The following is a 23,754-nucleotide window of genomic DNA, read 5'->3' as shown; positions in this document are numbered from 1 at the left end:
CAAATATGAGAGTCGTAGTAGGGTTTTTCAGATTTTGGGGAGAATCATAATTTATTACCAATGGGAGCGAGGTAAGGTTATTGGATTGGAGATATGTAAGATATCCATAGATTGACAAAATATAAAAAAATTACACCAAAATTACTTTAATATAATATTTTAATAAAAAATAATGATTAGATAGTTTTATTCAAACTAGAAAATACAAGAGATGTTGGAAGGGAGAAGTCAAATTTGTGCATGATGATTTTGAATGTATTGTAAAAATTCCAAGATATTGTAAAAATTTCTAAAATTGGAACTTAAACTAGCAATTTATCATTGTGATATGGATGTGTCATGATTATGACATATCAAGTAGCTTACATCCTATATACACATAGTGCATTATATTCTACAAATATTCCTTGAAGCTTTTCAATTTGTACATGATAATGGAATTCACACGATTGAATTGCTAATAAATTTGTTTTATACTTTGTGGCCTTTGTTACTCAAACTTTCATCATTTCTATTGATATAAATGGTTACGGTCAATCGGTTATCATCAATTGAAAATTGGTTCTAAGTTGGAAACACTTGGTAAATCGAAATTAACAAAAATTGAAACAATGAAATCAACTTTTTCTAAACACCAACAGTGAAAGCACCAAACTCTCAAAAATGATTATTACTAATATCTTTTTCACTCAATATATCTAAGATTTAATTTGATATGTTCAAGACAATGTTTGATGCTTACATGTATTCAACTCCAAACCCAGCATAATCATCTTGGAGTAATGCTAAACATGATTCCTAGTATCTTTATTCTTCATGAGAAAGTTTTTAAAACCATCTACAATCATTTACTTTATTTTTTCTTCGAAATAAAATAATTCGATAATAGATTATATTTTATTCTAATGATACTTTATTTTACGGATGAACAAAAAAATAAATGAATTATTCCATATGTGGAATAAACCTATTTTTTACTCTACTACAGAGTCCATTAGAGTTAGTCACGGGAGACTTCTCATCTTCCTCCGTTAAATCCATTTCACATTAATTTAGCCAGAATCTTCCACTAATTAATATTAAATTAAATAAAAATCAAATAAAAATCGGATCGGCGTGTACCTAACTAATATCATCCCCGAAAGTAACACAGCCTCTCCTCTCTCTTCATCTCCCCCATCATACAAACCCCCATTCATCTCGATCCCTCTCTCTTCTCTCTGGCATCGATTTAACCTCTCTCTCAGATTCTCTCCTTCGCCCCTTTGACTTTTCTTTGACACCCGTAGTCTCTCGCTTTCTCCCTTTCCTTCGATTTAGGGTTTCCGCTTAATACAAATAAAGTTTCGGTTTTTCTTTTTTAATTTCCTTTTTTTCGAATTTCATCCTGATCCGATCTCCCTTTGAGTTAGCAATATGTGTTTCTGCTCCCCTTGGGCTTGAGATCGCTTAGGATTGTGTGTGGTATGATGGTGGGTACTCAATCGGTGAATTCCCCTAAGAGCTATGGAATCACGAAGCCTCTCTCGCTTGCTGGCCCTTCCGCTGCTGATTTCAAGCGTAACCTCGAGCTCGAGAAGGTAATAAGCTTATTTTAGTTTGTGTTACGTTTTCTAGCTGTATCCTGATGTGTTTGTTTTAAAGTTTTTGGTTGACGAGGGACTTTATGAGAGCGAGGAGGATACTATGCGGAGAGAGGAAGTTCTCGGGCGCATTGATCAGGTTTTTTCACCGTGTTTTGGTTCATTGTTGTTCTCTGTTTACGTTGGAGCGTCTTCTTGTTTGATTGTTATGTTAATTAGGTTCTTGCAATTGCACAATGGCCATTGAGCTTAAGAGTTATGTTCTTTATGGCCGTTGATCTTTCATCGTATTGGTTCTTACTCGTGTTTGGTCTCCTTGTCCTTTATTTGCTGTTTCAAGTTTTCTTCATGTGCCGTTCATTGCGATTGGTTATGCTAATTAGGTTCTTGCAATTTCACAATGGCCATTGAGGTTAAAAACTCGTCTTTTATGGTCGTTGATCTTTCATCGTATTGGTTCTTACTCGTGTTTGGTCTGCTTGTCCTTTATTTACTGTTTCAAGTTCTCTTCATGTGCCGTTCATTGCGATTGGTTAGGTTCTTGCAATTTCACAATGGCCATTGAGGTTAAAAACTATGTCTTTTTATGGCCGTTGATCTTTAATCGTATTGGTTCTTACTCGTGTTTAGTCTGCTTGTCCTGTATTTGCTGTTTCAAGTTCTCTTTATGTGCCGCTCATTGTGATTTTTCTTAACTAGGCGTGTTTGTAGTGGTAACTCTTTCGTCTAATATTATTTGTTAATACTTTTTTTGTTTTAGATTGTGAAGCACTGGGTGAAGCAGTTAACCCAGCAGAGAGGCTATACGGACCAAATGGTGGAGGATGCAAATGCTGTTATTTTCACCTTTGGTTCTTACCGACTTGGAGTAAGTGCTTCATGTCCGTTGTTTTAGAGCTCAAACGCTTAAAATATGTTTGTACGTATGATTATGGATTACCTGGAGCCTTTTGAACATCCGAAAATTATCCTTGAGAGTTATCTCTTTATTTTTCCCTGAAATGTAGTTTGATGCAACTTGTTGACTTGCAGGTACATGGGCCTGGGGCTGACATTGACACCTTGTGTGTTGGGCCATCTTATGTTAACCGGGAGGTGACTCTTTTACTATTTATACCTCCTTTGATCAAAAGTTTGGTTTTCTTGAGTTCTTAACACTTACTTGTACAGGAGGATTTCTTTATGATCTTGCATGATATGTTGGCTGAAATGGAAGAAGTGACTGAACTTCAACCTGTTCCCGACGCTCATGTTCCGGTCATGAAATTTAAGTTTCAAGGAATATCGATTGATCTGCTCTACGCTAGCATATCACGTTTGGTTGTGCCACAGGTAACTTTATCTGTGAATCTAATGTATGTTTTTCCGTTGATATGTGATAGCTTTATTTTAACCTTGTAGATAACATGTTAGATTTGTGAGTGTTTGCATATTGATAGGGGCAGATAATGTCCTGTTCTTCATCCAAGGGCTATTAAATAAATTGTATAAAGAAGTTTCTGATTTCAGAGAGAGTTGTGAAGTTTTTTTAGCATAGAAGTCTTGATTTATAGTTGAGCCTTAGCCCTTTAACACATGTTCTTAACTTCTTGCTGAATCGAATCTCTTCACGGACATGATTTATCAACAGGATCTCGATATATCCAACTCTTCTGTGCTTTGTGATGTTGATGAGCCAACCGTCAGGAGTCTTAATGGATGTAGAGTTGCTGATCAGATTCTTAAACTCGTTCCAAATTTTGAGGTATACCTGCAAAAGGCTATTCATTGTGTTAACATATTTAAGAACGATTGTTACCTTCGCTGATCTTGTGCAATTGTAGCACTTTCGGACAACATTAAGATGCCTGAAGTACTGGGCTAAGAGGCGTGGAGTCTATTCGAATGTAAGATCATACATTCCTAAAATCCATATTTATTGAAAAATTTCATATTTAAGTTCTCGTCATCCTTCTCGTTTTATGCAGGTGACTGGATTTCTGGGCGGTGTAAACTGGGCACTTTTGGTAGCTCGTGTGTGCCAGCTCTATCCAAATGCAATTCCTAGTATGCTTGTTTCTCGGTTCTTCAGAGTATACACTCAGTGGCGGTGGCCAAACCCGGTTATGCTCTGTGCTATTGAAGAGGATGAGCTTGGATTTCCTGTTTGGGACCCTCGCAAGAACCATCGCGATCGCTATCACCTTATGCCAATAATCACTCCAGCTTACCCATGCATGAATTCTAGTTACAATGTCTCTCAAAGCACTCTTCGCGTTATGACAGAGCAATTCCAGTTTGGTAACAATATCTTGCAAGTAAGATAGTAAATCTGTTCTCTTGTTTCCTCGAACATTTACTCAGGATCCTATCTTCAAGCATAATTTTTATAATGCAGGAGATTGAATTAAATAAACAACACTGGAGCTCTTTATTTGAACAATATATGTTCTTCGAGGCATATAAAAACTACCTGCAGGTTGATATAGTAGCAGCAGATGCAGAGGATTTATTGGCTTGGAAGGGTTGGGTGGAGTCACGGTTCAGACAGCTGACCTTAAAGGTAGATACCGTCCTCTGTTCATTACAGTAGTAAACCTGCTGAATCTTCAGTGTTTATTTATATTTTTGGTAGTAAAAAAATATTGAATGGTTTGAATGGTTATCAATCTCTCGTCTCCAATTTAACTTTGCAGATAGAAAGAGATACAAACGGAATGTTAATGTGTCATCCCCAACCAAATGAGTATGTCGACACGTCTAGGGAGATTCTGCATTGTGCCTTTTTCATGGGCTTGCAGAGGGCAGAGGGCGTTGGTGGTCAAGAATGTCAACAGTTTGATATCCGTGGTACGGTCGAGGAGTTCAGACAAGAAGTAAACATGTATATGTTCTGGAAGCCTGGGATGGATGTGTATGTTTCTCATGTTCGTAGACGTCAGCTTCCATCTTTTGTTTTCCCAGTTGGATACAGAAGGCCACGGCCTTCTAGGCACCAGAATCAACCGGGTGGAAGAACTGGTGAAGATGGTACAGTTTCCAATTCTGTGGTGGAGAGGCATGTGAAGAGAAAGAATGATAATGAGATGATGGATGCTCGGCCAGAGAAACCTGAGAAGCGCGCATCTCTTAGTCCACACAGTTTAGACATTGTTTCTCCTGACAATAGTGCTATCACTACTGGTTGTACCCCTCCTTTATGTAACCTTAGAAGGTCACCTGGTGAGGGAATTGAGGCTGCAAATTTGAACACTGATAGTCCTGAACTCGCAAACCTTGCTCGAGATGAGTGTAACTCTGGCAGCGAGCAAGCTCTGGAAGTAGATAGTATGGCTCTTGTTCAGGAATGCTCTGATCCAGCTGAGGCTTTTGGAAAGTGTGTGACACCTGATTCTAGTGATGTGATAGGTCGGGAAGAAAACTTAGATCGTGATTTGAAGTCTGTATCGATCAGTGTTGCCGATGAAGTTGAGAGGGAATCGAAGTCGTGTGGTGGTACGCGGATAACTGGGGAAATTAAGGAGAGTGTTCAGCTGGGTAGATCTTACGGGCAGAACCGTGATTACGAGGTTAGTTTTTTTTTGTATGTTTTGGGGTTCGAAAGTGTTGCCTGGAAATTAGCAATCTTTTTCTTGAGCGAACAGGGAATAGTGATGATGTTTTTTTTAACAGGAATTCGAGTTTGCTGCTACGAAGCCAGATCCTTTTGTGGGAAAGGGAAACTTGTACTCTCAAAGTGGCATACCTGAAGATCTTCAGGTTCGTAATCTACCTGAGTAGTTGCTTTTGAATTACTTACATTTTCTTGCTTGTTTAGTATTAACTTGCATTAATATGTGAGCATCAAAGCTCCACACTACATTGGATTTAAGAGGGTTCCCATATTGGGTTTTTCATAGTCAAGAGACATAGTGTGTAGCTAAGTTTGAATTTTCATGGTAGTGTCCTGATCCAACCTCTTTTTTCTACTTAAGAGGTCAATATTTCTGCTGTGTTTTCACTTGCCTTGTGTTGGCAGGTCCTGCCCTGCAGTGCTTATTGTTGTGTGTATCAAGCAACTCTGCTTATTTATTTTTTCTCTTTAGTTTTGTGAGGAATATACACCTAACTAAACGTATGTTGTTGCTCGTAATCTTGTTTGTCTTAGTCAAACTCTTTGGTCAGCGGGATGGAGAAGGCAGAAGACGGAGCTGGGTCAGACTCTTTGCAGAAGTCACAGATAAGGCAAAATCATGATGTCTTTATATTATTGTTTTTTTTTATTTCGTGGTGCTTATATAGCAGCAGCAGGTTGAGCTTAAAGTCCACTGTGTGAACGTCCTTTAGGCTATTGACGTGATAACCAAGACTCAAAGATCAACTTGCGGTGGACAGACGACAGAGTGCAAAAACCTTTGGTAAGTTAAAATTTTTATGAGAAAAAAAAAGTAAAAAAAGGACATTTAAAAAAATCCAAAAAAAGGAAAAAAAGGAAGAAAAAAAATTAGATAAGCAAGGAACGTTTGGATGGATTTGTTTTGTTGAGTGGAAGATCAAAACTCAATCTGCGTCACGAGGTGGTGGGGCAGTGATCATCACTCATATTAAGACTTCTGGAGAGAGGGGTTGATTTATTATGTTGAATGCCTTGTCATTTTTTTTTCGGTTGTTTCAGACACCTGTTTTGGTACTTTAAGATGGCTGGCCCTCTTTGAGGTTTGACTTGAATCGTTGTGTTTTCTATTTCCCGTTTTATGTATATAAGAATGTGTTTCCCTATGATTAGATGAGTAGTACAATGCAAGGCTTTAAAAAAAATTGCAAAAAAAAAGGTTCTGATCTGATATCAAATGATTAGCGTGTAAACTTTACTTTGAAGACTCGTTTAATCATCATTTTGATGGAAATGATTGAAAATTGATCGATTAATTGGAGTACAGACGGTAGATGAGTAATGGAAAGAAAGGTTATCAAATTTAATGTTTTCAGATAATGCTAATTCCACATAAAGATTGAATATCAATCTCATTAATTTCTGTCTCGTTACGTAAATAAGTGAGCATGAAAACCGGTTACACAAGTAAGAAACACATGTACGTTCCTAATTTCTCCTCTAAGACAGCATTTAATGTGGACATACATCAGAAACCTGTTTTGTGGACTTGTCTAAAAACTATACGACATGCCAAAGATTTGAAGACCAACTTAATCACAGATAGTGAATACACTTCAAATGGATAGCTACTTAGTTTCATTTAGTGATGGTTAGCTTTTTAATCATATCAACATCCATTACATGACAAAGTGTCCCGATCTGAATATTATATAACCAAGATATTATTCCAAAATGTTTTTACACATTTGGGAAAGATATTATATCAAGTCCGCATCATGTGCAAAACAACATGATTGGATATGCATAATATAGAAGTTACTCGTCTAAACGATAATATTAGTTTCATTGGATATTCCAAACATATACAGTACTACTGTGTGTATTCTTCCCACACAAAGTTAATGTTTATAAACATTAGTGAAGCTTTTACAATTAATGGCAAAACAAAATATAGATCGAGTTCTAAGATCTAACCCTCTAGATCTTTAGTGGGATTCGGTGGAGCGATGCTATACTTTGGAGAAGCTTTTACAGTAACTTTCGACTTGTTAGACTCTACCAATCTTACTACAATATATTGGCTTATGCAACCGAAGTATGTGTTATTATTATAGGGATTAAGATAGATTCCCAACGATGGATCATTTTCCACATCATTTGGCTGATAAACTTTGTCGTTTATGTCCATGTGTAGCTTAAAGCATAGAAAACGAAAAAAAAAAGCATAGTAAACGACAAATTAAATATTATCATAACATACAACAAACTCAACGCATGTATGGATATCTTTCCCCCGAAGGCGGTACTATGACACTCCATAAGGAGTTTAGGGTGGACCAATAAAGAAAACATTGATAGTCATCTATGGTTCTTTAAATTTGTCATGAACATATGTACAATATATATTCAGATATATGCGCCAATATACACAAAAAGAGCTATTTCGTAGATTGATTTTCCTAACTTTTTTCCAAGAAGATCTGAATTAAACACGATCATGGATTCATTGATTACAGAAAACAAATGAAAGATAAAAAATGAAAACTATACAGGGAAATATTAAAAAGTCAAAACAAGACTACTAAAGTTACATATTACAGTATTTTTTTTCTCATATGATTTGATATTTTGGTGTAACGAAAGGTGGCGCTAAAACATGTTTTAAACCTCCTGAGCCATCATCCACCTCTGCAACCTCAGCTCCCTATGGAACCTCTGTATAAACTCCTCCGCCGCTCTGTCCACGTGGCAGCTATCCATGGTTCCCACGCTGCTAGCTACGTCGGGGAACACGGCCGCTGCACCGTGTCGTTCCCGAGGAATCTTAGGCAGCGTGTTGTATCGGATATACGCGTGGCGTTGGCGTTTGTTGATAAGCGGTTTGCGAGACCCGCTGCGTCGTCCGGTGGTGGTCGAGGCGTAGGAACGTCTTGGTGGGGTGCTGCTGCAGCTGAACTCGTAGTCGAGCTGGAGCGGTAGAGGTGAGATGAAGGAGGATCGGACGTCGTCGTGGTCGGAGGGACGGCATGTGATGTGGGAGTGGGAAGTTGAAACGGCTTCGTTTAGAGATTTGCGTAGGGTCTTGCCACGTTTCGCGAGTAGTTGTGGGTCGAGGGTTGTTTGGAGTTTGTGACGTGAGGCGTCTGAGACCTTCTGGATGGTGTAGAGGATTAGCTTCGCGAGTCTTGAGAGCTTCTTGGTCGTGGCTGGTGAACAAACATCCATCTCGTGTGTTTGCATATGTGTAATAGAAAGAGACGGAGAGAGAAAGAGAGGGGTTTGGCTTAAGGTTGAAGGGGGGATTGGATTTAAAGAAACTAAAGTGGGATTAATGATGAAACTTATGATGGTCTTTATATAACGGAAACATTATATTTATTCATTCCGCTATAGGAGTTTTATCGTGTATTTATTTCAAGGTAGGGAAAAAAGAAGTTGATGGGTCCAATAGTTATTATCTTAACCGTTAAAAACATTCTTGATTTTATTAAAGTGACTCTTCTTTGTTTGAGTCTCCCACCATGGTTTTGTGATAAACAAAAAGAGAAGTACATGCAATATAGATCATAATATGATTGTAACTTCAAACTATCCACGAATAAAATTCCACGTATACTCTTTGTACGTTGTTATAAGAATTGACAATTTGATAGCACTGATTTTATTGATAAAATAAAACTGTTTTTGATTTTTCAGAAAATAGGGACTTAAATTTCTTGTTGCTGTTATTTATTCAGTGTTTAACTTTAGTTGAAAATTAAATGAGAAAGTTATGCGTTATTAATTAGATTTGATAATTTTAAATCAGAGGATATTTAAACAACTATCTTGTATCTTATATATTAAAACAGAAGTCACAATCTTGATTCATGTGTGATTTTTAAAAAAATAGACTCTCACTAGAAATCAGTTATCATTCATTTATTACTAATAATATGAATTAATAATATATATTCCAAATATAACATCGACTCCTAAAAACCCGGATTTGTTAACAAACTCACCTTGATTCATGTGTGGTATTTTTATTTGGATCATCATTTAAACTTTTTATTAAATGTATTTCCTTAATGCTAATATATAATCTTTTAACTACTTAAATCATAATATAATTTGATATCTTTTAATTTAAAATATAAATATATATATATTTAATTTTCTTAACAAATGTGTTGAAAAACATTATAACAATATCTTAATTATCAAAAATTGTATATAAATATTTTAACTAATTTTGTAATTAGTAATGAAATTAATGTTATTATACATTAATATATATATACTCAGTTATCTTTTATAAAATGAAAAAATATTATATCAAATTTTACTATTTTATAGTCATATCTATCATTTTAAATAAAGCATTGTATTTAACTAAATATGATAAAATTATTTTAAACTGATAAATTAATATATTTTATTTTCACAAAGATTAAAAATTTATGCTAGAAATATAATATGTTGGTATAACGGGTTAACATTAGTAAATTAGATAATTCATGTATAAAATTAACTTGTCTTAAACTTATATGTATATATATATATATGTATATATAGTTATTATCTTAAATGAATAAATATAAAAAATATTGATAAAAGAAATCTAGCGCTTTGAATTACGGATCAGGATCATAATAATTGAATAAAAAATAATTTTAAAATATATATAATAAAAAATACTAAATATATGTGATGATTTGAAATAGTCAATTAACTTACAGCATGAAAACTATCAAATTGTTATATTTAAAATAATTATATATAAACACTTAAATATATAAGTAATTCAAAATATATATTATAATTATGTAAAATATATATAAACATGAAAATTAATACCCGCACGGTTATGCGGGTATATTCATTAAAATATCAAATCTTCACAATTTTCTCTTTCGTTTGTAACCGGGTACAATTCATGTGGAAACCCAAACTATTATATGTGTCCTACCACATCATCCACGCCACGCATATAGCCAACAAAATTTAAATTAGAGTTGAATAAATCAAACTCTGATCACTAAGTAACAGAGTGGATCTCATTCCATTTTTATTTTAAAATAAAATAAAAAAGAGTATAAAGTAAAAAATATTTGTACCTTATTATTTTTTCCACTTCGTAATAAAATTTACTTCATAAATAGAATAATTCATTTTTTTTGTTTATTATACTATTATAGAATAAAAAATGTAATAGAATCGAAGCATTTTAACTATATATTTCATTTTATTTTATTCTGAAAGAGAAATAGAATTTTACATTGGAAATGTTTCGAGTCTATGAATAGTTTATTTCATAAGAATTCTATTTCGCTATATAATTTATACTTCATCGGAATATTGCGTTGTCCAAAGTAAAAAGGATAGTAAGAATTTCTTATATTAAAAGATCTATAAAGAATGTGAATGGATTTCCCATGTGTAGAAGAATACATAAATTTATAATATAGAAACTGCAGCCCGAACATTTTGAATCCACATGTGAATTATTAAGAATGAGATCTATTTTTAAAATTTTACAAAAAAACAAAAAAGTAAATTATTTTTAAAATATAAATAAATAAAATCGTAAACAGTCATTTCTTTATAGTTTATGTAATGCCTTGTACATCTAACATGTTTGGCCATTGGAGAAAATATCTGGTAAATACAGATACTGAAGATTTGATCTTACCATCAATAAAAGCGACTCGATTACTTAGTATATAAATTCACATTTAAAGCAAAACAATATTTAAATAGTGTAATGATAACAGCTGCATTATACCAGTTTTATTTGAACCGTGTCTGTCTTTTTGGATTTTAATAGTTGGTTTCCTTTTCTTTTTCTATATCTTTACTTTAATTAAATTTCTTTGTCAGGTTAAAAATAAAGAAGGGATATATATATTAAACTAACTTTCTTTCTTTTTGTTTTGTAATTGTATGAGTCTCTCTAAGTTGTTCGCATATGCAAAAAGTGTAATACGGGTAGGGTTCCATTGGTCATATTTTGATATAGTTTTATCAGAAAAGTTGATTTTGATTCCTTTGTCGAAAGAGTTAAAATCTCATCGATCAAATTAAAATAATTAATATTTGCCCTTAATATTTTGTGAAAAAAGGAAACAATGCTTCCAACTTGGATGTCTCGAGCTACGAAGTTTCGTATACTTCGACGGTCGACACTATTTTATATTACTACAAAACTTTTTTTAAAGTATATAATTGATGGATAATATATCTAACAATGTAGAATAAAATTTTGAAAGTAAAAGTTGCAATAACCATGACAAAACTGAATTCGAATCCAAAAGTATGCTTTTACATAATAGACCAAACGTTATTTTTTTCGTTCTTTTGGTTGATTAAACAAGAATAAATACTGTATGTGCATGAGAATTTATGTTATCCAAGAGTCACGTAAAATCTTTAAACAGATGAATAATGATGACACTTTTACCTGAATGGATATGTTAATTATGTGAATAGTATGATTTTGTTGACTCTTATGAGTAAACCCTCACGCAAAGTTGAACATGTAACTTAAACTTTTTGGTGGCTTTTCACTACCTGTATTATGCCTAGAAGAAGTGTCAATGAGCTGGAGATATAAAAACCACATTATCCGACCAAGAATTAGGCTTAGATATTGTAAATATTTAGGCATTTTGTTGAGCAATGAGTGCTTAATAATTTCCACATAAAATTGTCATCATTAGTTATTACAAATTATCCTTCTTTTTAATTTCCTGAATAAAATGTTATATTTTAAGGTTAGGCAATCGATGGCGTTGTGGAATCTGATGGCTATGTTAAAATGAATTAGGGTCCTACTGCTTGGGCAAAAAAGAAATAAGAGAACCCTTTTTACATTTTCCAGTTTGATACCTTCTCAAGCAAGGGTTAAGAATATCTTATACTCATATAACCTAAGAAATGAAAGATATTTACCTGATATATATTTATTTATATCACGGTTAAGGGTACGAGAGAAAATGTATATATTTCATTGATTTCAAAAGTTCTTTATTAGACCATCAAAATATGTGTGCTACATGGACGATTATCTAACGGATCTGATCGTTTTTAGGATTATATACACGATATTGTCAACCGTCACTTCCCTTTCCATAATACTTAAAATTCTCTTATTTTCATAAACAATTTGTGTTCTTGCTTCTCTTTAGTTCTAATTCTGGTACGTTTGTGTTGGTTCATAATTGTATTAGTATAATCCTTCAACCTTAGTTTTCCTGGTTTTAGCTTTGTCTTTCAAATATATAGATCGTGTATCAGATTTAGTGATCAAGCTTTTCTGGGAACTAAGCTCAAAGAAAATCAGTCAAGTTTTGAGAGCTTGGTAGATCTAGATTTTTGAGCGTTTGGTGAGTTCATAACTCCATATGCTCACCGGATAATACGCAAGTTTATGTTGAGTTTATTCAGCACTTCCGGTGGCCAACATTATCCTTTATATTTTAATTAACAAAAGCTTGTTTATAATTTCACTTTGAGTACTCGTATTTGTAAGGTTGCTGTACACTTTCGGTTAGCTAATGATGGCTAAACTATATAGGATCCCTGTTTTGCTACTATATAATTGTAATTTCTATATTAGTGGAGTATCTTTGCAGTGTCGGATAGTGGGACTGAAAAGTTTTAGTTTGGAAAGAAATAGAAATTACAATATAATATAAACAGTTACATTGAATCTTTTTTATTATAAACAGTCCCACTATCATAGTAATCTATAGTGAACAAAAGATGTAGAAAAGCGACGAGAATAATTGGAGATTTTGGGTTGCGTTTGTGGGTTACGTAAAGAGATTTGGACCATGCATGCGTTGTGGTTAGACTTAATTTTGGGCTTTGTAGGTTTATTGGGCTGTACTTGGTTTGTAATTATGATTAGGGTAAAATGATAACTAATACCCTCCACGCTTGACTTTGGGAATAAATAGCTTCGTGCTACCAAACGCCTTTACAAATAACATTGCAACGAAGTAACTACCTTATACTAAACAAAACACCGATCATCAAAGTCTTTGGTCAGATGGAACCAGAAACGGTGGTGTTTAAGTGGGAGGGCAAACAAGCCGCTCAAGTCAACGGCGTCACGGCGGAGCAAGCCTGGTTGGTCGTTTCAGATTTCTGCAATGTCCACGAGTGGTTCCCAACTGTTGATACGTGTAGCCGAGTCGAAGGAACCGATGGTCAGACGGGTCTGGTCCGATACTGCGCCTCCACCGCAACCAAGGAAGACGACGAAACTAAATGGGCTAAGGAGCGTTTGGTCGAGTTTGATCCAATCGGACGGTGTTTGAGCTATGAGGTCCTCGAGAATAACGTGGGGTTCAGATCTTACGTGGCGACGGTCAAAGTAATGCAAGTGGACGGTGTAGATGAATCGGACAGTGGAAAAGTCTGTCGAATCGAGTGGTCGTTTGTGTCCGATCCTGTTGATGGTTGGAAGAAGGAAGACCTTGAATCCTACGTGGGTTTTTGTCTTAAACATATGGCTAATAAAATGGAAATGAATCTGTAAAACCTTTCCTATGTATTTTTTCATGATAAAAATATATCAAAGCTCTTTGTTTTTTTTTACCGTGAGAAATTTAGTTGGTGGTTTTAAGGTGAAATAAAGATACATTCGACTTAGGAGTAATCTAACAAGTAATTTCTTCGTTACATTTTTCTATTGACACTTGACAGCCTGTTCCATTACATTTAGCTTAATTTTTACGTTCGTAACGGCTGGTTTTCAAACATGTCCCTAAAGAATAATAACCACACAAAAATGTTCTATAAGTATATTCCTTTCTTTTTTTTGTGCACCATTCCTTTCTTTTCTTAAAAAAAATAATCTACACCTTTTTCACTGTTTCTATTAAAGTAGATTTTATTCCTTTTTCATTAACTAGTAATAAAGAGTTGTAAATCTTTAAAATTATAAGAGGAAATTAGCATTGGTTTACGGTTGTGGGATTGTTTAGTATAAAATGATTTATTTCTTGCACTTTGTATTTATATAGCTAAAATATTAAATTTTTAATATATGTGGATTTTTTTTTAAAATCTACTACTCCATTGCGTATTAACCACACAATGACAAAGTAATAGGTACGGAGTAGTAAATTAAAAGAGAGAGAATATAGAGTATTAACCACACGGTGACAAAGTATCGGTACTAGTAGTATCTCTTCAGAATTTTATTGGAAACAGCGGCATTAATTAAATACAGTCAGATTCGAATCAATACTAGTAGCTTTTTAGCCTTTAATAAGAGCTATGAGCTTATTTGGACTTTGCTTCGGCCATCAACCACGCAGACTCGGTCCTAGTTAGTAAGAGCTACCATATGCACTCGTTAATACTTTCGTGAATAAATAGCCATCAACCACGCAGACTCTGTCCTACTTAGTAATTGAAGAATAAAAATGTTGCGTTGACAAATTAAGTTTCTTTTAAAAATGATTCAGCTATAGAGAATGATGATCCTAATTTTGTTCAGGAACGTCGAAGGAATGGAGTTTAAATTCAAAAATTAGAGATGATAGCGATTTGACTCATTTCCTGACTTTTATAACTAAATAAAAATGAACTTTTCTTTTGTTTAAAATAAAAACGAACTAGGAGTTAAGAACATATATAAATATATCTCTGAAGAAAAGGTGTCTCTGTGTATTTGATAATTAACAAGAAAACAAAATTATAAGAAACTCAGATAAAAGACCAGTTGAGGAACACGAAGCAGATACAATGAGGATCTTCATCGTCGTTTAACACTTTCCATGCAACAGCCTTTTCGTACGTTACTGCTCTTCCCATGCTCGACATGCATATTCCTCCATCAGTACACATAAACCCCTGAAAACCCATCATTATTAATTTACGACCCCATAGTTATGATGTATCATCGAGATCCACGTTGCCCAATTATACAATTGTTAATATATAGTATATGTTTCAGCCTGTTTTGGTATGAATAATGTTCTATTTGTGTAATGCTTTATTTAACGTACCTGCTGCATGATTTGAGGGAAGTCGGAGCAGAAGGTCTTCTTCCCGTTGTTGTCAAAGATTTTCTCGAGAGTGATATCTTGAAGTGCCACCAACGTCGTCTCCAGCATGTCCAAACCAGCCTGGTTCGCAAATGTGAATACTGGCGGTAAGGCCTGCAATGATCAAACCAGTCCACTTTCCTCGTTAAAAAAATTATAATTTTCAATGCTATGTATGTATCATCATTGATCGCTAGGCGCAAATCATATATTTCAACGTTATATAATGCCAAGAGCACCTAAAACATCCATTAAATTTTCACAATTTTATTTATTATATACAAAACTTAGGGAAAATATAATGTTATGTGATGCATGCGAACGAGAACAAAGAGAAATCTGACCTTGAGAGAACAACACATGAGGGCGTCAGGATGGTGCCAAAGAGACTTGAGAAGATCATTTCCATTAGGTTTAAGTAGTTCAACGCCAAGGTAACATCTATACGAATGAGAAATCCAACGAGCGAGTGTGTGAGCTTCCGGCGATGCGGGTGGTGGACGTAGGCCTCCGCTTAGCTGATGAGAAGAAGGAGAGAGAGCAAGAGCGACCCGTTGGACCGAGGCGATCACACTTCTCACATATTGTCTAGCCATTGAGGCTACATTCTCTTGCATATGCATCTCAAAAGCTAGCTGAAACGCTATTGTCATCACTGACTTTGTATTTCCTCTGCTCCCGCATGAGTCCCCGGCTGTTCTGCTCCCTATGTCTAGAGCCGATGCTAGGTCTAGCGTTCGGTTAGGACTCAATCCCTCCTATAAACATTTTTTATTGGATTAGTCTTTGATTTGATATAATGTTGTTAACTATACTTCTTATATGAACTGAACATACCGATTTGGAATCTAGTGGAATGATGCGGAAGCCTGAAGGAATGATTGGTGCATCATCAGAGAAAGATGCATCAATTGGTGCAAAGATAAGCTCTGAGCATGATTCAACTGCGTTCTCATCCACTCCACCGCACATCTAAATCATCAAACCATTAAAATTATATTAGAATCACAAGAACAATTATTTGCATTAATATGAATCACTGAGAGGCAGAGACTTGGATTTCAAGTATTATTATTTTTCTTAAAAATGTGAATCTTTTTGTGGTTTTTTTGGTAATGAGTAAACGCAAACATAACACACAGAAATTAACGTTTGAAACAATGAGGCCTTACTTGCAGAAGAAAGATATCAGCAGGCATCATCATATCTTCTTGGTAATGCCCCAGGCTCTCAAGCTTAATCACTTCCATGAACTGCCAAAACAGAGGGAAGAAAAATGCATAAGTTTTTTTATCTTCCCAAATTTATAGTTATATTGATAATATATCACCAACCTCTTCATTCTCTATGGTGTGAGCTAGAGGAAGAATGACTTGACCACCAAAGCTCCCTGGGCGAGGGATTGGTAAACTACAAGGCCCTGCTTTGATGGCTGAAGCTGAATACGCATCAATGCTATTATCTGCCCATTCTTGCCTATGTTCCCTCAAGAACCGTAAAAGAATCGAGGGAGGAACATTCTACACAAACAAAAATATCCTTAATGACAGATCAAAAAGAAGAAATTTAGATTCTAAACTATTAGATTTTATGAGCTTATAATTACTTGTAATAACATTGAAGCTTTGGCACAAAGAACTGCACTAGGCATAGAAGTGAAGCCATTGGAGAATGGGAGACTTGAAGTCATCATCATCTTTGTCGGAGAGGAGTTCACCAGAAGAGTAACATCATCTATACCATCACTCTCTAGCATCGACCAGCCTTCATCGCTAAACCCATTGACTGCTTCGTTAAATCCTCTGAGAATATAACAAACAAGTTAGGTTTAGTTTATAGAACACAAGTTTTGAATTGTTTTTAAAGGTGAAGTGTGAGAAACGTTAATTACTTGCTGAGTCTTTGGCTAAGTGCTCTAAGAGCCGCTGGTCTTCTTCCCCAACCAGATACGTTAGGCTGTGAAATCTCTTGAGATATCTGTCTCAAGTAGCGTAGAGCCTGTAGCAAAAAGACACCATAAGTTCTTACACATCTTTTTTCAAGAACAAGGTTGCGATTATTTCAAACACTATGAATCTTACGGCCATGGTGGTTCTTTGGGCGAGTAACGTTGAAGACTCATAAAGAGAACGAAGAACTTCAGGCACACTCCATGGCTACAACAAATTTCAACCACGCTTAAAATAACAAATAACAAAATTTATATAAAGACATGAAGTATGGTCTGTATGGAATGTGGAAAGAAACAGAGGAAAAACTTCACTTTCGGACCCAAGAGCTAGGTTTCTTGTGTACCAAGGAATAAATGTAATAACATTTGAAGAAAGGTTGTGTACCTCAAGATCCAAATGATCGACAATGTGAAGAATGGAACCACCTCCTTCACAGGGTCTAATGAGGTATCCACTTGGTAAAATCTCTGCTCTTACAAAATGAGGAGATGGAGGCATACTTGGCCCGTTTTGTGTATTGTTCAACGACCTTTCGCATATCTGCATCAATCAATTCAGTATCATAGATTGATCAAAAATATATTAAGAGAATAGTTAAGGATGATTTCACAAGTATTATACCACAAGGCTCCCATCTTCCATTACAGATGTATAACGCAGCATCCAGAAATCACGAGCTGGTGCCAATGTTGTTGGTGCATAAAGCTTTTCCATAAAAAAGAAACAAGAGGAAGTTTTAGTTTTGTTCTGATTCATTTGTTTGGATATGATTCTCGATGTTTCTCAATCATCATTCATTAATACCTGCATGTAGATTAGTTCTAGAGTTCCACCATTTGCAGTGGAGAGGACGTTAACGATATCAAGAGATCTACAATCACGCAACCAAGAAGGCTTATCTTTAAGGATCTCTGCGACTCTTGTGGGGTCAAGACCCACGAGGCCGCAAGCACGAGCTGCGATTCCCGTGCATCCATGAGAAATAGCAACGATTCCAATGGAATCCGGACCAGGCTGCAAACTCACTAGTCAGTATAACAGTGAAGGATGATTGAAACCTAGACGAATAAAGACAAGCTAGAGACTTATGGAAAGTACCTTCATCCCAGGCATTTGGACCCACTCTACAGCGGTTCCAGTGGCCTTAGAAATGAACTCTGTTAAAGTTTCATCCGCAATGGACAATAATCTGATAAAAGACACAAGAGATTTCATAAGGTTACCAGAGATGGAGGCTTCCAATGGTAATAAAGTGTAGGAACCAAAAATTTACAAGTTTTTGGGTTAAGTAAAATGTTGAACATGAAAAAATGTAGAGAAATGTTTTTGTGTTAATTCGTTTATTTTCTAAACGATTTTTTGCATTTCTATTATGTTCCCAACAAATTTTGTTTCATGATTTTCAATCAAAAATTTTGCGGTCTAACATGACTTTTAGCTTACCCAGCAGGGCTAGCATCACGAGGCTGATGTTGAGAGGTCAAGTGGTGCTGACCACTTGTCACAACCGACTCACAGCTCGTATCCGTAGTCGCCAAGTTCCCTTGCTATATATTCACAAATCACAAGAAACCATAGAGACTATCAATTACATAGCTTATGCGTCAAGTTACATGTGAAATAATCAAAAGATGAATTAATATGTATACGTTTTGAGGGTGTTGGCGAAAATAGCTGTTTTCATAAACCAAGTGAGACACTTGCTTTTGCAACCGGTCATTCTCTTCCATTAAAAGCTTGTTCATCGCCGTTAGCTTCCGGTTTACAGCTTGAAGCCGCGACGCCTCTTTACGTTGCTTCTCTCTACACCTGCAAACACACATAATAAAACCAGAGTCAATAAATCTCACAACCTAGAGGATTTCTTGAGAGTCAAGAAACTGATGAGACGTAAGGAGCAGACCTGCGGTTTTGGAACCAGACTTTGATCTGTTTAGGCTCGATGTTGGAGAGGATAGGACATTCTCGGATTAGCTGTTGGCGGCGCATAGAGCTTGGTTTAGGACAGTCATTGTAGAGCCTCTCTAGGGCTTCCACTTGTTCTGGAGTGTACCTCACGTACTTCCCGTTGTCAATATTGTGACTGCTATTGCTCCCTCCTCCCATCTTTGATACTACAAAAGAAAACAAACTAATTAATTAACACGATCCAGAAGATTATATATGTATGTATAATTTTTAGAAAATGTATGTATACATAATTTTTTGTATGTATTCTTGACAAAAATATGTATGTATTCTTGACAGTATGAACTTCTTGGTATATATTCTTAATAATTTTCTTGATATTTTAAAAATTGATCCGTGTTTTATTTGTAGTAGTGAAAGTTGAGATGTAATTTATTAATAACGTTACACTTGATGATTCTTGAGAAACCCTTAATAATTAAAAATAAAATTTATTCAACATCCTATCAAAATTGAAAATGATGCAGATTAGGTGCTTCTTATGATGGCTTCATGGCTCAAAGTAATAATAGATCCTAAAAAGGACCATTGACAGCACAAAAATAGTATTTTTTCTCTGTATATTCCATGGAACCTAACAAAGATTCAAACCTTTTAATCGTTAAAGAAGAAAAGAAAGAGAGAGAAGGATCTTATTAGATACCGTGACTTGTTTCTGATCAACCCGATCTTGAAGCAAAGAAAGAAAGATTTAGAAGTTTCTTGTTCTTGCTGTGAATTCTCACAAACCCTTCTGGGAATTTCTCTCTCTAAAAGTTCCAAAGGCCTCTTTTTCTTTCTTTTTCTATCTCTCTCTCTAGAAATAATGGATGAGTAATTTCCTTCGGAAAAAACTGTGAAGCATGCTTCACAATGGGAACTACGAGATTCAAACTTTAGACTCTGCTACAGTTCAACCACGCTTTCTTCCTAACACACACACTCTCTCTCTCTAGACAGATCCACAACGTGAAGAGTCAAAGATTTGTGAAACTTGTTTATAACAATTTGTAGTGGGAAGAGAAAGCGAGAGAGAGAAAAATACTTCTGTTTATGGGTGGGTGGGCTTCTTTTTTATTTAATTTTAATTTATGAATTAATAGAATTGAAATGTGTGTATGGAAAATGAGAGAAGACATGTGTGTCGGGTTGTGTTGAAAAAGAGAGAAGTGAGTACCCTTCATACCAGACAACCACCACTTCTCATTTTTTTCCTTTTTCCTTTTTTTTTCCATTTTCTGTCTTGAAGTGTTTCTGTTCCAATACACTGTAAAAGGCGCACACACACACACAAGAATATTTCCCAATATCGCCTAAAATACGTCACGACGTTTTGATCAAAAAAAAAAAAAAAAAACGTCACGACGTCATCATCATCATAAAACACAAAACAAGTACTCCTACTGAATATTCAAACCCTTAATCGCATTATTTTCAGTATGTTCATGGCAATAACGAATTTGGTTTGCTCATGTGACTTCTTCTGCTCCACCATTCCGATAGAATGCATGTGGCAGGAGGCGCCGCCCCAACTTCTTTAGTTTACAGATTAGTCAATCTTTGGGTTATGTACATCACAGTCCACAGTTCACTTTAATTTCGTTTCTAAAATTATTTTATCACATTTTAACAGAAGATTCCAAGTTTCTCAACATATAATGCTTAGGCCTCCGCATGATCGCATCTTAACGTTGCATGCATATATAGATCATCTATATGCACCCCGATGATATAGAAAAAATGACGTAAAAAGAAAGTAAGAGATCCAAACACGCTTCAAGTTCCACTTTAAAACATTTTTTTCGAAACAAGTAAGCAATATATATACCTTATAAATAAAAAAATTAGATGGTAGTTGAAGAAAGGACAGAATGATGAAAAAGTTGCATGCGTCCTTGATGTCTTGTAACGCAGATAAAACCCCATGTAGTCATCATCATTCCTGATATAAACTTAGAAATTTTCATAATATATATGATCATTGTTGTATATCAGTATATGTCATATTTATATTGAAAATTCTGCAAACTAGATGAGACATGCATGCAAAAAACAATTTGTATTGTCCCCTGTAATAAGGCACACTATTTTTTTTTTTTTTTTTTTTTTTTTTTTTTGAATAAATGTTAAATTTTATTCATCCAAAAAAACAGCTGTTTTACATTGAAATGCAACTTCAAGCTAAAATGTAAAATATTTGAAAGCTGATTCTAATAAGAATTTATCTACTACCAAACCACATTCTCAACCCTCCTTCCAATTTGAATAAGGCACACTAGATTCAAGCCAATGCACGATTTTCTCGCCTTACTCATTATTTCGCATCCGCGGTTCCAAATTTTGAGGATATATTCTGCGTAAGGATACATACTGTTATTGTAACGAGTATCTAGTGAATATACAAAGGTATTCTTCTTGTTCCCTTTGGGTCAATCGACCTATGTATATGCGTACACCTAGTTTCCAACATATATTTTTTTTTCTAAGAATGTTAATATCATATTAATGATGTTCAGATTTTACAGAGTACAATCTAAAGATACTCTCTACCTTGGCAAAAACAAATAAAAACAAGATAGAACAAAAGGTCAACACAACAAAAGGTCAAGACGAGAGCTTTTTTATTTGGAAGGTTACACTCTAAAAGGGACAGAAACCAATTGATACATGTTTTTTCTTCGATGACCCGGGTCATCCGAACCGTGAAAACCCGACTAATCTCTGAAACCATGGACAAAAATCGATTGCTTAATCCCTCCCCAGCAGAAATCGAACCTAGGGAACCTAATTTCCACGAAACCAATAGGCCAACCCCGCGTTGGTTCAATTGATACATTCAATTCTTTATCATTCCTAAGTAAGAGTGCAAATAAAAAATAAACATACTAAAGCTTTGAATGGTGACCAAAAAATGAAGAGGAACATTCAATTTCTTATCATTTCTAAAAATTATTCTTCTACGTTCCTGCTATTTTATTTCTCTACGTTTATTTCCTATTTATTTTTCTTGTTTCGAGAAAAGTTACCAGTTGGAGCCTATATTAATTGGTTCAAGGGGGGGGGAGTCATATGATATCATGTGGATATGCTAACTAGTATCAGTGAATGTATATTCTATCGTTTTGGTAAGCCAATTAAATTTCACCTCCATGCCATTTCGACCATATCAAACTCATGATATAATATCTTTGTCGTTCGCTTCAAAAACTCTCTGATCTCTTCATGTAACCTCTTAGAGAAATTTTCCTAAGAATTTTTTAGTTATAATCTTTAACTTAGATCTCGTTAGTAGATAATATACATGTTAACATTTAACATTTTAAAAAGTATTTTATTTAATATTAGTATAAAATGTTACACTTTTGAAAATAAGAGTTCAGCCAAGATATTACTATGTATCAAATATTGGAATAAAGCACCAAGTTAGTTGTCACTCATCATAAGTTCTCTAATGGGAACTTTTTAAAACGTCGATTGGCATGTGATTATATGTCAACGGTGTTAAAGGACCGTTAGCTTTGTAAAAGAAAACACAACGGGCATATGTAAACATGTGTATATCCATTTTTCTAAATAATTATAATAAATAATATTATCTAGAAAACAACTTTCATAAAGCTTATAGAAAAAGAAAAAAAAGGTGGACCTTCTAATAATGAGGTGTATGCATAAGAGTATAAAGCAAGCAACGTCCAAAGTTTCCACTAATTTAGTGGTTGTAATCTCTATTTCTTTATCTTTTGTGATTGCCATATTAATACTTGACCCATGCGACCGCACAGATATTTATTTTTATTTTTATAAGTAAAATTTTGTTTTGTATAAATTATATTATTTAAGTTTTGACGTATATTATATAATTGTTAAATATAACATTTTAAACATAATAATTCTATTTATTACATTGAGTAATTATATTTTGTTTTTAACATTCAATTACAATCACCATATTTTTATCATTGTATTTGATTTTGAGTAAAATTTAATTTGTATAAAAATAAGCTACTAATAATATATAAATGGAATAATTTATATTTATGTATATATTATATAAATGATTATTTTATATAGTTTTATTTTTTTAGTTATTACTAATAAATAATAAAAATATAACTATATATTTTTTAAACGATATTGTATTATAAATTGAGTAAACGGATACCTAAATCGGTGTAGGTGGGTTTTACAAGTTTTTTACGTTAATGTAAATTAATTATTGTTTTATATTTAACATTATATCACGTTTTTATCATGTTTATTAATTAATGACACATATTCCATATTCGAAAACAATTTTATATAAATTCATGTTGAGTTTTATATAATTCTATTTGACTAAAACTAATGACACACATAACTAAATAAAAATATCAGACATATTCATCATGTGAAATATGAAAATTAATTTTGAATATCAATATAAAAATATATATATTTACAATTATAGTTATTTTAGTTAAGTATATTGTAAACTTTGACAAAATTATATTGTAAATGAAATGATTTTTTTTTTAGTTTTTCTGTATGTTTACTTAAATTATTTTAAAACTAATTTAAAAAGTTCATATTAATTTATTTAACCATTTGCATTACTTGGTGTAATAATGTAATTATGGTTGTCAAATACTTCCATTATTTTACTAAGCATCAAAATA

General features: G+C 34.2%; 4 protein-coding genes across 4 annotated transcripts; 2 read left to right on the top strand and 2 right to left on the bottom strand.

Annotated features, from left to right (window-relative positions):
* Window positions 1-1,124: 1,124 nt before the first annotated feature.
* On the top strand, window positions 1,125-6,323 carry LOC106375322 (nuclear poly(A) polymerase 4). The gene is made up of 13 exons (XM_013815200.3): window positions 1,125-1,580; window positions 1,645-1,722; window positions 2,344-2,451; window positions 2,616-2,678; window positions 2,754-2,915; window positions 3,214-3,327; window positions 3,407-3,469; window positions 3,551-3,880; window positions 3,961-4,125; window positions 4,259-5,131; window positions 5,235-5,321; window positions 5,710-5,786; window positions 5,889-6,323. Exons 1-13 carry the CDS (start codon window positions 1,467-1,469, stop codon window positions 5,899-5,901), a joined length of 2,247 nt encoding a protein of 748 aa, XP_013670654.1. The 5' UTR covers window positions 1,125-1,466; the 3' UTR covers window positions 5,902-6,323.
* BNAC01G05540D lies at window positions 5,812-8,718 on the bottom strand. The gene has a single exon (XM_048745197.1). The coding sequence runs from the start codon at window positions 8,395-8,397 to the stop codon at window positions 7,819-7,821; it is 579 nt and encodes a 192-aa protein (XP_048601154.1). The 5' UTR covers window positions 8,398-8,718; the 3' UTR covers window positions 5,812-7,818.
* A 4,255-nt stretch (window positions 8,719-12,973) lies between these two features.
* Window positions 12,974-13,743, top strand: LOC106375321 (lachrymatory-factor synthase-like). Its single transcript, XM_013815199.3, has one exon. It carries the CDS (start codon window positions 13,193-13,195, stop codon window positions 13,682-13,684), a length of 492 nt encoding a protein of 163 aa, XP_013670653.1. The 5' UTR covers window positions 12,974-13,192; the 3' UTR covers window positions 13,685-13,743.
* A 987-nt stretch (window positions 13,744-14,730) lies between these two features.
* LOC106375319 (homeobox-leucine zipper protein ATHB-8) lies at window positions 14,731-20,127 on the bottom strand. Its single transcript, XM_013815197.3, has 17 exons — window positions 19,764-20,127; window positions 19,056-19,266; window positions 18,802-18,961; window positions 18,596-18,699; window positions 18,251-18,341; window positions 17,957-18,166; window positions 17,774-17,857; window positions 17,537-17,692; window positions 17,282-17,356; window positions 17,092-17,198; window positions 16,807-17,002; window positions 16,535-16,720; window positions 16,373-16,453; window positions 16,038-16,172; window positions 15,545-15,958; window positions 15,162-15,314; window positions 14,731-15,006 (listed from the first exon to the last, which is right to left on the bottom strand). Exons 2-17 carry the CDS (start codon window positions 19,256-19,258, stop codon window positions 14,860-14,862), a joined length of 2,502 nt encoding a protein of 833 aa, XP_013670651.2. The 5' UTR covers window positions 19,259-19,266; window positions 19,764-20,127; the 3' UTR covers window positions 14,731-14,859.
* Window positions 20,128-23,754: the final 3,627 nt, after the last annotated feature.

The sequence above is a fragment of the Brassica napus genome, chromosome C1, assembly GCF_020379485.1.
Source record: "Brassica napus cultivar Da-Ae chromosome C1, Da-Ae, whole genome shotgun sequence".
Lineage (NCBI taxonomy): Eukaryota > Viridiplantae > Streptophyta > Magnoliopsida > Brassicales > Brassicaceae > Brassica > Brassica napus.
The sequence above is the reverse complement of the archived record's forward strand: the minus strand, read 5'-3'. Positions and strand labels throughout refer to the sequence as shown.

Coding starts and splice junctions, on each gene's coding strand:
- LOC106375322 (XM_013815200.3), top strand. CDS start 1,467: ATGATGGTGGGTACTCAATCGGTGAATTCCCCTAAGAGCTATGGAATC. Junction 3,881..3,960: donor TTGGTAACAATATCTTGCAA/GTAAGATAGTAA, acceptor TTTATAATGCAG/GAGATTGAATTAAATAAACA. Junction 4,126..4,258: donor TCAGACAGCTGACCTTAAAG/GTAGATACCGTC, acceptor TTAACTTTGCAG/ATAGAAAGAGATACAAACGG.
- BNAC01G05540D (XM_048745197.1), bottom strand. CDS start 8,397: ATGCAAACACACGAGATGGATGTTTGTTCACCAGCCACGACCAAGAAG.
- LOC106375321 (XM_013815199.3), top strand. CDS start 13,193: ATGGAACCAGAAACGGTGGTGTTTAAGTGGGAGGGCAAACAAGCCGCT.
- LOC106375319 (XM_013815197.3), bottom strand. CDS start 19,258: ATGGGAGGAGGGAGCAATAGCAGTCACAATATTGACAACGGGAAGTAC. Junction 17,199..17,281: donor CCCAAAGAACCACCATGGCC/GTAAGATTCATA, acceptor TTTTTGCTACAG/GCTCTACGCTACTTGAGACA. Junction 16,721..16,806: donor AAGCTTCAATGTTATTACAA/GTAATTATAAGC, acceptor TTGTTTGTGTAG/AATGTTCCTCCCTCGATTCT.